Below are 15,355 nucleotides of genomic sequence, written 5' to 3'. Positions count from 1 at the left end.
GCTTCTGAGATCTGAGGCTATCCAGAGCAGGGCAGGGCTAGAATTACAGAACTGGAAAGACAATGCAAACAAAAACTTGTTATCCTTTTCATCCTGAATATTTTTGTAGAATCATGGGGCTGGAACAGACCTCCAGGGTCATCTAGTCTAACCCCTTTCACAATGCAGGAAATTCAGTTACTCCCCCCACCCCCCAACACACACAACCAGTGACCCTTACTGCATGCCCAGAAAATGGCAAAACACTGTCAGGATCCCTAACCAAATTGGTCTGGGGAAAATTGCTGCCTGACCCCAAGATGGCAATCGGCCTTACCCTGGGCATGTAAGAAGGAGCCACGAGAACTAAGCCCTCATGTGCAACCCTTCCTGCCCTCCCTCTCATGATCTGCTTAGGTTCACGGAATCAGCATTGCTGTCCGATGGCCATCTAGCCTCTACTTAAAAACCTCCAAAGAAGGACAGCTCACCACCTCTTGAGGAAGCCTGTTCCAGTGAGGGACTGCTCTAACTGTCAGGAAGTTCTTCCTAATGTTTAGCCAAAAACTCTTTAGATTTGATTTCAACCTGTTGGTTCTGGTCCGACTTCCGGGGCAACAGAAAATTACTCTGCACCATCCTCTATATGACAGCCCTTCAAATACTTGAAGATAGTTATCCTATCACCTCTCACTCGTCTCCTCTCCAGGCTAAACATACTGAGCTCCTTCGACCTTTCCTCCTAGGACTTGGTTTCCAGACCCCTCACCTTCTTCGTTGCCCTCCTCTGGACATGTTCCAGTTTGTCTATATCCTTCTGAAATTGTGGTGCCCAAAACTCAACACAATACTCTAAGTGAGGTCTAACCAGAGCAGAGTAGAGCGATACCATCACTTTGCGTGAACTGGACACTACACTTCTGTTGACACAGCCCAGAACCACATTTGCATCATGTCTTCTCCACACCTGTAATGTAGGACTTCTGCCATACTCTGGCCATTATGTGCAGGTATGTGGGGGCTCTCCTGCATAGGAGGTGCCTGAGCAGGGTTTAGTCAGCCATCCATTGGGAACGCTCTCGCTTTGGATTTCCTGCCTTCAGCTGGGGGTTAGACTCATCAGCCCCTTCCAGCAGGAGGATTCTCTGGCTGTGTTGCATATCTGGGAATCATCGCGAAGCTTTCTCCCAGCACAAAATTTTACACCGCAACTGGCAAACAAATGTTCAATCCATGAGCTAACAAGGTGATCCTGCAGTCCAGAAGGCCAATGCTATTTTAGGTGTGCTCTGCTCATTTGGAATATTGCGCTCCGTTCTCATGACAACAATTCAAGGGGACGGGGACAAGTAAAAAGGATTCAGAGGACAGCCGCAAAAATTATAAAGCGTGCCTCATGCAAATCCAACCTGGTTGAAAGAGGGCACGAAGCGATGAACCGATGCTAGGCTCTTGTGGCCCTTTCTTACATGCCCAGGGTAATGCCGATCATCACTTTGGGAGTAGGAAGGAATTTTCCTCCAGGCCAGATTGGCTGGGGATCCGGAAGGTTTTTTGGCCTTCCTCTGGGCATCTGACAAAGAGAACTGTGATTGTTGTTGTGGGTTTTCCGGGCTGTATTGCCGTGGTCTTGGCACTGAGAGATCTCTGTCTTTTGGTGCTACACCTCTGAAGATGCCAGCCACAGCTGCTGGCGAAACGTTAGGAACTACAATGCCAAGACCACGGCAATACAGCCCGGAAAACCCACAACAACCATCGTTCTCCGGCCGTGAAAGCCTTCGACAATACATAGAACTGTGATTCTCGAAAGCTTATGGAGGGCAAGAAGAAACCATGCATCTGACGAAGAGAACTGTGATTCTTGAAAGCTTATGCTACAATAAAGTTGGTTAGTCTTAAAGGTGCTACTGGACTCTTTTTGATTTTGCTACTACAGACTAACACGGCTAACTCCTCTGAATCGAAAGCTTATGGTACAGTAAAGTTGGTTAGTCTTAAAGGTGCTACTGGACACTTTTCTATTTTGCTACTACAGACTAACACGGCTAACCCTCTGGACCTCTGGGCATAGAACAGGGTCACTGGGGGAGGTGTGTGGGGGGGGAGTGCTGTAAATTTCCTGCATTGTGCAGGGGGCTAGACTAGATGACCCTTGGGGATACCTTCCAGCTCTATGTTTCTATGTTTCTAAAGGTTTTTGGGATATTCAGCTGGGAGAAAAGAAAGTTAAGTAAATCTGCTGATCCTTTCCCAATGCTGAAGAGGGGTGTCAAAGAGAAGGGGGTTCCACAGTATACAAACAAACATTGGGGCTAAACAGAGCGGGTGAGGAGGTGATACGGTGAGGGAATTCAAAGGAGTGCCCTCATTTTAAGGTCAGAATAGCATTTGAGGTGGGCCTGTGTACAACCATCTGGTTGTCACCTAAGTTCATACATTGAAAATTGACCAAGGGGGGCCCTTTTCACTGAATGCAATTCCAGCAACACAAAGCCTTTATATAGGTTTGAGGCTCTTCCCCCCCCTCCAATGAAGGCTAAGTGGGGGAAGCCAGTGGAATCGTCTCCCCTGCAAGATTGCAATAAAAGGGCTGGATGATGCCTTAGGATTCTATGGCTCGAGCAGTGCTGAATAAATGAATGGCCCATAGAACCCTTTAGTGGGGAAGGGGTTTCTTTAGCCCTCGCTGCTTCAACTGCCTGCCCAATGCAGAAAATTCAACCCTAGAGCCTCCTGACCTCTGCTTGAAGTCCTCCACAGAAGGAAGGTTCCCAACTGAACTTAATAAGTCCTATTGTCAAATTGCAACCTCTGTTAGGAAGCTTTCCTTAATATTCAACTGAAACCTACCCCCTCCCTGTATCTGAAGTCACTGTGAGCCAAGCTACAAGTGATGCCTGACACAGGTTGGACACTTGTCAGCTTCCCTCAAGTTTTGTTGGGAAATGTAGGCGTCCTGGTCTTGCAGCTTGGCTCTCCGACTGCTGTCCAATGGACTTTTCAACCATCACTTGTCCAACATTCTGCCAAGCTGCCTACATTTCCCATCAAAACTTGAGGGAAGCCGACAAGGGTCCAACTAGTGTCAGGCATCACTTGTAGTTTGGCTCTGAAAGCCAGTCTTGCCCTCTCTAGCAACCAAGAAGTCTTTGCCCTCTTCCTTGGGACAGCCCTTGGAAGAAGAGGATGATGTCTCTTCTTGGTCTTCTCTTCCCCAAGTTAAAAGTACCCAGTTGTTCTTTTCTTCCTATTTCCCAGACCTCCAACCATCTTTGCTGCCCTCCTTAACACCTTGTCCAATTTGCATCCACGGTTCTTAAAACATGTTGTCAAGAACCTGACACTGGAGTTCATATGAGATTGGATTGGCATGGTGTAGATTTGGACTATGCATCTATTAATGCAGCCTAAAATTGCATCAGCCTTGGTGCATATTTTCAGTACAGGAGGAACTTCTTCAAAACAGGGGCAAGTGAACCAGATTATTCAGCGCCATCATGTTGCAGCCAACTTATGGCCATCCTATAGGGTTTTAAAGCAAGAGGTGAACACAGGTGGTTTGCCATTGCCTGCCTCTCTATTGCGACTCTGGACTGGTAGTCTCCTATCTAAGTACTAACTAAAGCTGACCCTGCTTAATTTTTGAGGTCTGTCAAGATCTGGCTAGCCTGGGCAGTGGTTCAATAGATCACGTTAAAACTCTGAGATTCTGTAAATGCCACGGGCTTGGTACTTCGGGGGGAGGCCATCGATTAATTGCCACACATCTGCTTTGCATGAAGGAGGCTCCCATACCTTGCAGAAGTGCTGCTAGGCAGAGCAGACAGTCCTGGGCTTGCAGGACCAACGGTTTAGGTCAAAGCGGCACCTGCTGATACCTTTCCTGGTGGTTTCCAAGTGTTTTTCAAAAGTGGGTGGGGCCAGAGGGGCTCCTGCCCAGTAGGGCTTCTGATTGGCCTTTGGAGATCTGATTAGCTATACAGCTGAAAATAACTTTTTTTGATGGTATCTGCCACCACTGTTGCTTCGATTGATAACGATAACGATAACGATAACGATAACGATAACGATAACGATAACGATAACGATAACGATAACGATAACGATAACGATAACGACAACGACAACGACAACGACAACGACAACGACAACGACAACGACAACGACAACGACAACGATAGTGGTGACAGCACTAATATACCGCTCTTCTAGACAGATTAGTGCCTCACCCAGAGCGGTGAAAAAGTTAGTGTTATTATTATCCCCACAATGCAGCTGGGGAGCTGGGGTGGAGAGGAGGGGCTTACCCAAGGCCACCTGCTCAGTTCGTGGCAGGAGTGGGATTCGAACCAGTAGAGTGCTGATTTGCAGCTGAACCACTTAACCACTGTGCTACAGCAGCTCACTCTCACTCCTTTTTTGCAATGTATTTTTAAATTTTTTATTCACGTCAAAAAGTACACAAATATAAACACAATTAGACCCACAGAGAGTGTAAAAGAACATACTAGCTTCAGATATAAGGACAGTCAAAGAGAAAACCACAGTCTATAGTTTTTTCTCTGTGCTAGGATCCCTCTGAGTTCCAAATAATCAAAGATGGGATTTCAGATTTCTTCATAATTGTTTCATTGCGCACTATGATGCGAGCTACAGAAAAAGGGACTGTGCACAATTGTCTCCAAAACAAAAGTCTCCCAAAGTTTCTCGTGCCATCTGTCCAAGGAAGGTGCAGATGGATCTGACCAAGAGGCAGCAATCGCCAAACGACCCGGTGTTAATAATTTGGAAATAATTTGGAATAATTTGGAATAATTTGGAAATAATTTCTTGTCTTTTGGGGAACTTGGATATCATTCCAGATATCAAATTTAAACAGCTTCAGAGAGAAGATTTGCAATGTATTTTTAAAAATTTCTCGTCTTGTCCCCTGCACTTGGGCTTCTTGTGTGTGGCTCCACCCCCTGTGGCAGCCATTTTTGGTTGGCTCCACCCCCCGTGGCAGCCATTTTTGGTTGGCTTCATCTCCTGCAGCAGCCATTTTCTGGTTGACGCCACCTCCTGTGGCAGCCATTTTGTAGTTGCACCCACCAATGTGTCAGAATTCCAAAGGTACCCACAACATTCAAAAAATGGGGGGACCCTGGGCCGTAGGTTCATATAAGCTTCACAGATTCTTATGTACTCACTGCGGCTGGACAGCCACGGACGCTTTGGGGTGGATGTGTAGTGATAGCCGGCCCGGTCCACACACTCAATGGTCTGGTCCCCATAGATTATTTGGAAAACCTGGCAGATGAGGGCGCAGGATTCCTCAGCTGCGTCCTGCATCCCAGGGAGAAAAGAACAGTCAAATCCCACTGGGAATTGCTTTAACACAGCCGTGGGTGAATAGCTTGGGGGGTCCACACCTTGGCTGCAAGAAGTTTTCACCTGGCCTCGGCTGAGGACCCTGCAATGGGACTCAAGGCAATTCATATGATACAAGATAAACAAATTTGGGCACTACCAACCCAAACCTTTAACATCCCATAAGCAAGTAGAAATGACAATAATAACGGCTTACTTATATACCCCCCTTCCTGACAGATTAGTGCCCCACACTGGCCTTTTTTGAATGGGCGATTTTTGCCGCTTTTGGCCCCATACTTCTTCATGTTTTCTTCTGAATTCCAGACGCTGAACTCCCCCTTCAGATTTCAATGCGGCGTTTCAAGGGTCCGTGTCCAAATTTTCTCCCTGCACAGAAAAAGTGCAGACAGAAAACTCAGAAGAGAACCCTTGAAACACCACATTGAAACCTGAAGGGGGAATTCAACGTCCGGCATTCAAAAGAAAACTTGAAGAGGTACGGAGCCAACATGGCCAAAATTGCCTGTTAGAAGAGGAGCACAGAGCGCTGTCCCTTTCCTCAAGTTTCAGAGGGGGACAAACCAAAGAGTTAGAAAGATAGAGAGATCAAGAGGACATCCTGTTTACTGTTTACTGCTCTGACTATCCTTTGATATGTATTTTGCTATTCCCAGGACTTCCTCCTCTTCACTCTTTTCTTCCTAACTTTCTTCCAGCCACCATCTCCTTCTCCCTTTCTCTCCATCTTGCAACCATGGATGCAGGACTTGCCCTGCCATCCATGGCCATCCTCCGATTAGATAGGTAGATAGGATCTGTCTCTCCTCCTTTCCTATCAGAGTATGGAGTTCCTACAATAAAGAGCACTTATGTCCTTTCTAAATATAAACAAGTCTATGCTTTGTTATTTTCTGTCCTGCACACACACCAGCCTGCCAAACCAGCTCACACCACCTATAACCACGCTTTCACTGCAAACAGTAGACTCTGCTAACAGCCCAACTATAGAATCCTTTAATCAGGTTTCTGGGGCCAACATACGATTTATTTATCATTGCCCATGCAAAAAAAGGCCTTGGAATGGTGAACAAAGTCAGTGTTATTATTATCCTGACAATATAGATGGGGAGCAGGGCTGAGAGGAGTGGCTGACCCAAGGCCACCTGCAGAGTTCATGGCAGAAGAGGGAGTCAAACTAGCAGAGCGCTGATTTGCAGTCCAACCACTAAACCACTATGCTACAGCAGCTACCAGAAGAACGATTTAAGCTCCTTAAGCTGTCATGCTGACTTCCCTAGCAAGCCATTCTAGAGGAGTGGGGCTATTGCTGTCAGTCCCTGGCAGGGGGATTCCTCAAGCCCATCTGCAGTGAACACCTGTTGGTTCCACAAGAAGTAGCTTTATTAGAATCCATACAGCTCAGGTCTGCACTCCATCACGGAGTTTGACAGAAGTGGCAATTCAAATCAAGCAATCTCTGTTATACTTCATTTTCCCGCGCTTCAGACAACAGTTAGAGTTTTGGCATGCAGCTTACACAAGTTCTGTGAGAATCAACTTAGTTATGACTATGAATCAGATAGACAACAACTTATTCCCAGCATCTGGGGAGAGTAGCTGAAACTGGCATTTAGACACTTCAAGGTTACAGCTAGCTGAGACTCACATATTTCGATAAGATAAGGGAGAGGCCCTTGCTTAAGTCCCCAGTAACATCTGCACTACAGTTATGCAGGGAGAGGGAGAGAGAGAGAGAGTGCATATTAATTATCACACATTAATACAGTAGCATGGCTCTAGCATAATGTCAGCAACACAATCATGGCATGTATGTAGACAGACAGACATGACATTTGCCCAGACAGCCTGTGATCTGGTTACAACAGGGATCACTCCGGTCAAGGCACAGAAAACAGGAATCGTTGGGAGGATCAAAGCTTTCACCAATTAAGGATCAGGATGCAACACTTTATAAAGATCACAACCCACACCTTGAAATAAATCCAGAAACCAAGAGGCAGCTACTGAGGATATTGCAAAAGGGGTGTGACAGAACCAACCCAGCTGCAGTAGAGGAGCAGCGCCATCAAGCACCAACTGAAGTTTCCAGATTGTCTTCAAGGGCAGTGCCGTGAAGAGCACATTACGATATTCAAGCCGAAGTTGATAAGGGAGTAGGTGGCACTTTGGGTATTTTGAACTGGACCCATTTAGGGCTTTGGCCGGGGGGGGGGGGGGGGTCAAAAGCAGCACCTGGAATGGGATTTCTGCTCGGGACACTCCTGTCTTTGAGGTGGGGGCTGCCACTTACCCTGTTAGTCACGGCCAGGATGATGAGGTTGCAGTAGGCCTCCGGGCTCGGCTCCTTCGGGTCCAGGGGGTTGCTCCCCGTGTTCCTGCGCTCCCAGCTGCCGCAGGTCTTGCCTCGTTCCCAGCTCCCGCTGAAGGCCTGCCGGTGCTCCCAGCTGCCCCCAGGCTTGCTTGCCTGCCTGCACTCCCAGCTGCCCCCAGGTTTGCCTGCAGGGCGGCGTTCCCAGCTCCCGCTGTAGGTCTGCCGGCGCTCCCAGCTCCCAAAGGGCCTGCCTCCGTGCCCCTGCCTCTTCTCCCAGCTCCCCCCACCCTGCTTTCTCTCCAGGCTGCCTCCCCCACTGGGCCTCCCCTCCTGCCCACTCCGAGCCATTTTCCAGTCCAAGCTGCAGATGGTGTGTCGCCGCTCCGTGGTTGCCCCTAGCTGCCTGGGCTCCATCACTCTCTTTTCAGAGGGTCCTCCGGGGAACTTCTTATCCAACATACTTCCGGGATAAGGGTCCAGGCTACCCCCTGCGGCTGCAGGAACTGGGTCCACACCTAAGCCTGGAAATGTGGGGGGAAGACCAGTGTTCGCGAATCTCTACTAGCCAGAAGACGACGTGTTTGAAAGTCTGTCCATCCCAATCAGGAGTGGGAAGGAACTGCTCGAATAATACTGCTTATGATGTCTGCATTGTAGAACCCCTCCTTCCCTTTCACTGGCTACAATCGCCCCTTCTGCACCAGGGACATAACTCCTCTCTTTCCCTGAAGTCAAGCCCAAAGGAATGGAATCGGCTTGTATGTGGCCATTTGCACCTCTCTAAAAGTCGATGTTAAAATATTTTTGATACCCAGATATTTAGCCCCTTAACGACAACAACAACAACAATGTTCGATTCATATATCGCCCTTCAGGATGACTTAACACCCACTCAGAGCGGTTTACAAAGTATGTCATTATTATCCCCACAACAACAATCACCCTGTGAGGTGGGTGGGGCTGAGAGAGCTAGAAGCTGTGACTGACCCAAGGTCACCCAGCTGGCTTCAAGTCGAGGAGTGGGGAATCAAACCTGGCTCTTCAGATTAGAGTCCCATGCTCTTAACCACTGTACCAAACTGACCTAGGCTTCCTGTCTCATTACCGATGCTGATTTCTCCTTATACAATATTCCCACCTGTGCCAAAACAAAAAGAATAAAAAGGGAACTTCCCCCAGCCTGCTTTCAAACCAGCAATTCGTTGATCCTGCACTGGGCTTAAAAAAAAAATTAAAAAAGAGGAAAGACGGGAGTGGGGAAGAATGGAAAGGAGGGGGAATGGCTGGATAGATGAGAGGAGCCAATCACAATGCAGTGGGCCAGCAGGGGGTGGGAGGAGGGGAAGAGAGTGGAACACCAAAAATGGACTAAAGAGTGTGCACGGGGAAACAGCCTACTGCAAAGCCGGGGTATAAGCGCTCCCAGGAAAGTCTGGGGAAAAGCTGCACAGTGGCTGGAGTGACTATTCATGGCTGCAAATCTGGTGGAGACAGTCACAAAAAAACCTGCTGCAATATGGGAACTGAACCGCTGAAACTGACCCGTGCAGACTTGGCCAATAGCAAAACAAGGGGCTTGTTGCATTGCCCTGGGATGCTCCTTTGCAAGGCGTGAGGGCCTCGAGGGTTTTTTAGAGAGCTAAAAGCAACTGTGCAGGAGGGGGGCGGGTTGGGGCTGGTGGGGCAAAGGGATCACTCTCCCTTAACAGTAACATGTTACTGGTACCAAGTACCAGTAACTTGGTACTCTGGTACCAAGGCCTGCTACAAACCAAGATGCCAACTTTGCTGCCATATAGATCCGAGCAACACCCTCAGTGGACCCAGCAACATCAGCCATACCCATCTCAGGTTCTTACTCCTGCTCATCCTCCAATGTGATTTATGCCATCATATGACAGCAACGTCCTTCCACCCGTTACACTGGACAAACTGGCCAGTCCGTCTTCGACAAAGAATTACATTGGACATACATCTGACATCAGAAACCACAACATTCAAAAAGCCAGTGGCGGAACATTTTAACCTTCCAGGATATTCAGTTGCTGACCTAAAAGTAGCAGTTCTCTTGGAGGTGATTAGAAAGAGAGGCTGCTGAATTGCAACTGATAACGAAGCTCAAGACAATGCATCCACCTGGATTGAATTGAGACCTAGGCTTCCTGTCTCATGACCAATGCTGATTTCTCCACACCAACCACCCCTCCGCATACCCCACCCTATCCAATCACATCTGCTATTGTCAGTCACTGGCTTTTGTTATTTACCGGCTATTGTCATTCGGCATCTGAAATCACTCCACTCTGTAAGATATAAGGACAGATGGACTCACGTTCTAGCTGTATCTGAAGAACTGAGCTGTGACTCATGAAAACTCATACCCTGGAAATCTAGTTGGTTTTTAAGGTGCTACTGGACTCCAATCTTGCTCTTCTGCTACAGATCAACACAGCTACTACCCACTTGAAACTGTACCAATGCAAGCCAACTTCTTTACTCACGGGATGACTACTTGACAAAGCTACAATCCAAGCCTCGGACCCTTGCGTATTCAGTTCTCTTTTGACTTGTTGCAGCATACTTTTTAGAAATAGGGCCCACTCACTTTCATTCACTTTCACTTATAAATTGGCTAATTAGCCGAAGGTCCTTTCACCAGCCACAATACAAGAATAGAAGTCTATTACAGAAACGTTCCCCTTCTAAACTGCAAGAGGAGGTTTCTGGGCGGTCAATCCCTCCCTTCACATTCTGGAGAAAGCAGTCTGATTATCCTAGCTTGTAACCTAGAGCAAGTGACATGAGGAAAGGGGAGGGTGTGCTTTTGATGGGAAGAGGAAGAAGGAGCAGCCAGAGAAAGAGAAAGAGACAGCCAAACAGAATGAGGATATCCTGAAATATGCAGTGTTCGCATTTTTTTTCCTGTGGGTCCCTTTGGTTCCCATCCTCCAGGTGGGAACTGGAGTTCTCCTGGAATGACAACTGATCTCCAGCCAACAGAGATGAGTTCCCCAGGAGGAAATTAGTAAATAGTCCAGTAGCACCATTAAGACTAACCAACTTTATTGTAGCATAAGCTTTTGAGAATCACAGCTCTCTTCATCAGATGCAACTTTATTGTAGCATAAGCTTTCGAGAATCACAGCTCTCTTCATCAGATGCAACTTTATTGTAGCATAAGCTTTTGAGAATCACAGCTCTCTTCATCAGATGCAACTTTATTGTAGCATAAGCTTTCGAGAATCACAGCTCTCTTCATCAGATGCAACTTTATTGTAGAATAAGCTTTCAAGAATCACAGCTCTCTTCGTCAGATGCATCTGACGATGCATCTGACGAAGAGAGCTGTGATTCTCGAAAGCTTATGTTACAATAAAGTTGGTTAGTCTTAATGGTGCTACTGGACTCTTTACTATTTTGCTACTACAGACTAACACGGCTAACTCCTCTGGATCTATGACCAGGAGGAAATGGCAGCTTTGAAGGGTGAACTTCAACGGCACCACATCACTGCTGTGCTCCTCCTCTCCTTAAACTCCGCCCTCTCCAGGCTGCCCCCTCCCCAAATCTCCAGGCATTTCCCAAGCTGGAGCTGGCAACTCTCGCGTCCGCCCCTACCTGTTTTGAGCACCAAGAGGTGCAGCGCATCGTCCCGCAGGTAGGAGGCGGCAGCGATTTCGTGGGTGGGGATTCTCAAGATGAGCTCCTCGTTATCCCGCCAGGTGAGGAGTAAGCAGCGTGCCGAGAGGCTCAGGATGCTGTCCTGCTCTGGGGTCGTCTTCAGCGGAAGCTCCTTCAGTTGCTGCAGGACAGGCGGAGAAAAGGAGTTGGGCTGGAGCCGATTTCAAGCCCTGGGAAAGAGACCTGGTATGGAACTAGGGTTGCCAACCTCCAGGTGGGCCAACAACTACAAAATACTCCAGAGGAATAGAACAAACAGTTATAACAATTTTTTATATCTTAAGTTTTCCAAAGTGCTAAGTGCAATGTGCTAATGAGTGTGCAAACTAGGAAAAATATAACAATACAATTTACAATACAGGTGAGGCCTGGGGATCTCCCAGAATTATGACCAGTCTCCAGACAACAGAGATCAGTTCCCCCTGGAGGAAATGGCTGCTTTGGAGGGGGAGGGGCAGGATTTACGGTATTATAGCCTGCTGATGGCCCGTCCCTCCCCAAACCCCAGACTCCACCCCCAGATCTCCAGTATTTTCCCCTCCACCCTGGGTGACCCTTCCCAGTACAAAAGGCACAGTGGGGTTATTGCAGAAAGACACAGAAAGATCCAGGCATCTCCAGCAAGTGAGTCAAGCCACACACTGCAGGGGAAAGTAGGAAAGCTGCAGCCTAGAGCCCAATCCTTGGCCTCGTGGTTAAGTGGTTGGGTTGTGATTCAGCACTCCGCTGGTTCAACTCCCACTACTGCCATGAGCTCAGCAGGTTGCCTTGGGCCAGCCACTCCTCTCAGCCCAGCTCCCAGCTGTATTGTTGGGATAATAATAACAGTGACTTTGTTCACCGCTCTGAGTGGGGCACTAATTCATCTAGAACAGCTGCTTCAGCATAGGGGTTAAGTGGTTAGGTTGCAAATCAGCACCCTGCTGGTTCGACTCCCACTCCTGCCATGAGCTCAGCAGGTGGCCTTGGGTTAGCCCCTCCTCTCTGCCCAGTTCCCCAGCTGCATTGTGGGGATAATAACAACATTGACTTTGTTTATCACTCTGAGTGGGCACTAATCCGTCTTGAAAAGCAGTAGATGAGCTCAGGTATTATCATCACCTCCAGTTTTCTTTGATCAAACTAGTTGTCATGTCTGAGCTCCATCCATGCCAAAGTTAATGATCCTTTTGTGATGAACCAATGTATCCTGCTGTAACTCAATGTCATTTTACCAGTGTCATAACTACTTCTTTCACAGGCTTCCATGGGTGTTTATCTGATGGACTGTAACAGCTTCCAGTGTTTCTGACCTTGTATGCTACTCCCTCTCAGACTTTGCTATGTCTTGCTTCCTAGTGACCCAACTTGATAGTACAAATATGTGAAACGTTCTCATACAAGCAGAGCGCCAAAACCTTGTTTATGATTGGGAGGGGTGGGTGGGAAAGAGCAGAACGTTAAAAGAGAAGTCTCTCTCACATGATGTCATTCCTATCAATTTTATTCTTGCTGCTTAGATGCTTACCTTGCTTCTGAGTAGTCCTATGGACATATATATGGAAATGATCTGATTTCTGAATAAAAACCATTGAACCAAGAAGCTGCGTCTTGCTGCAATGGTCCAGGGATTTGTCTGCCATATCCTGTCACCCATAGCCTGACATTAGTGCCCTTCAGCTGGAAGAGCTGAGGGGGCCAGAGTAGAGGGAGTGGGCAAATTCCCCCTGGGCTCTAGGAGGCAGAGGACCACCCATGTGGGCCCTCCAGTGTTAGTGGACAAAAAAGATTGTGCCCTTCTGACCTGTCACTTTGAACCCCGAGGACAGTGACTTAGTCTATTTCTGTATCATTCACGGCTTTTAATGAATCTAGCCTCCTCACCAAATCACAACATTCATTTCTGATGTCAACCTGCCATGGCCTTAAATATGTGATACTATCTACTGACAACATTTGAAGAGGCGCAAAACAAGGTCTTCAACGTGATGTGTTACTCTGTTTTACTTCTCTGAGGCCCTGATCCCAGGAGGCAAGCAAGCACCAGACCGTTGCTTACGATGCCGGTAGGGAGCACAGCAGAGAAGGGATCTGGGAACAGAAACTTCGGGGCCTGACCCTGCTGGCCAGAGTTAGGTGATCTGGAGGATCCATCACCTTCATTTTCTCTCACGTAAAGCCCAGGATTCGGACCCAGCAGCACCTTAAAGACCAACTAAATTTCCAGGGTGCCCTGACCTGGATAGCCCAGGCGAGCCTGATCCTATCAAATCTCAAAAGCTAAGCAGGGTTACCTAGGCACGCACCTGGTAGACATGTAAATATATCAAAGAATTTTGGGAAATCGTTCTTGACCACAGCAAACAAATAACTGGCTATGATATCCCAATGAACTGGAAATCCTTTTTCTAAATCAACAGCAATCTTATGTTCTCCCTCCGATCAGGCAAGAATTAATTCAAACGCTTTTTGTGGCAGTGAAAACAGCGATAGCGGAAATCTCAAAATTCCCCAAATCTGACTAGATGGCACACCAAAACATGGGATCAATTCATTATGGAGAAAATAACGAACAGACTTCAGGCAGCGGAAATTTACCCCCCAAACAACGAATTTTATTGAAAAATGGTTCCCATTCCTCGATTTTCTTTCAAACTGCGATACACTCCCAATAAAATCAGCTTTTCCATCAACTCTTTTGCTTGGGAACTAGGTTAATTCACTAAAAATAGAACATTTGACTTGTCCTCCCATCCACAATGCCAAATAATTACCTAATTACCAAATTATAGTATGATATATATAGCTTGTTAAACAATCAAACACTTGTTGTAAACGTTTAAACATTTAAAATCTTTATTTATCTTCTGTAATGTATATTAACGCTTTGAAATAAAAAATATATTTTAAAAAAGCTAAGCAGGGTGGGCTTTACTTAGTAATTGGATGGGAGGCCTCCAAGGAAGGCCAGGGCTGCAGAGGCAGGCAACGGCAAACCACCTCTGTTGGTCTCTTGCTATGAAAACCCCACCAGGGGTCACCATGAGTCAGCTATGACTTGAGGGTACTCACCACCACCACACATCTCCAGGGCAAGAGCTTTCTAGAGTCAGAGCTCCCTTTGTCAGAGCTCAGATTTCCAAAATCTCATGCCCTGGAAATCTAGTTGGTCTTTAAGGTACTGTTGGACCTGAATCTTGCTCTTCTATTATAGAACAACATGGCTTCCCACCTGAAACTTGCAGGAACAGCTATTACTCTCTGGCTAATAAGCCATTCATCTCTATTAATAATAATCATAACCAGGGCTTTTTTTCAGCGGGAACGCGGTGGAACGGAGTTCTGGAACCTCTTGAAAATGGTCACATGGCTGGTGGCCCCGCCCCCTGGTCTCCAGACAGCGGGGAGTTGAGATTGCCCTCCACGCCGTCCAGGCACGGAGGGCAATCTCAACTCCCCTCTGTCTGGAGATCAGGAGGCAGGGCCACCAGCCATGTGACCATTTTCTCCTAGGGCAACCCACTGAGTTCCCCCACCTCTTTTCCCAGAAAAAAAGCCCGGATCATAACAACAACATTTGATTTATATGCCTCCCTTCAGGATGACTTAACACCCACTTAGAGCGGTTTACAAAGTATGTCATTATTATCCTCACAACAAAATACCCTGTGAAGTGGGTGGGGCTGAGAGAGCTCTGAGGGAGCTGTGACTGACCCAAGGTCACCCAGCTGGCTTCAAGTGGAGGAGTGGGGAATCAAACCTGGTTCTCCAGATTAGAGTCCTGCCGCTCTTAACCACTGCACCAAACTGGCTCTCATCCCTGCTTGCCCCCATCAGAGAGCTAGATAATAAACATCCAAGCTGGTTAAAGGAATTTCTTTCTTTCTTTCTTTCTTTCTTTCTTTCTTTCTTTCTTTCTTTCTTTCTTTCTTTCTTTCTTTCACACATAAGCAGCTCTATTTTAAAAAAAACTTTGCACCCATTTATACCCCTTAGCACTGTGTTCAACCCTCTTTCTGGCACAGTTTG

General features: G+C 47.2%; 1 protein-coding gene across 1 annotated transcript in view; it reads right to left on the bottom strand.

Moving 5' to 3' along the window:
- Positions 1-15,355, bottom strand: part of CCM2L (CCM2 like scaffold protein) — a 38,039-nt gene that overhangs the window by 11,112 nt on the left and 11,572 nt on the right. The window contains exons 4-6 of the mRNA XM_054979229.1: positions 11,285-11,468; positions 7,646-8,187; positions 5,172-5,307 (exon numbers count right to left, since the gene is read on the bottom strand). Coding sequence (XP_054835204.1) covers positions 5,172-5,307; positions 7,646-8,187; positions 11,285-11,468 — 862 coding nt within the window. The remainder of the gene's footprint in view (positions 1-5,171; positions 5,308-7,645; positions 8,188-11,284; positions 11,469-15,355) is intronic.

The sequence above is a fragment of the Eublepharis macularius genome, chromosome 5 (genome assembly GCF_028583425.1).
Source record: "Eublepharis macularius isolate TG4126 chromosome 5, MPM_Emac_v1.0, whole genome shotgun sequence".
Lineage (NCBI taxonomy): Eukaryota > Metazoa > Chordata > Lepidosauria > Squamata > Eublepharidae > Eublepharis > Eublepharis macularius.
The sequence above is the reverse complement of the archived record's forward strand: the minus strand, read 5'-3'. Positions and strand labels throughout refer to the sequence as shown.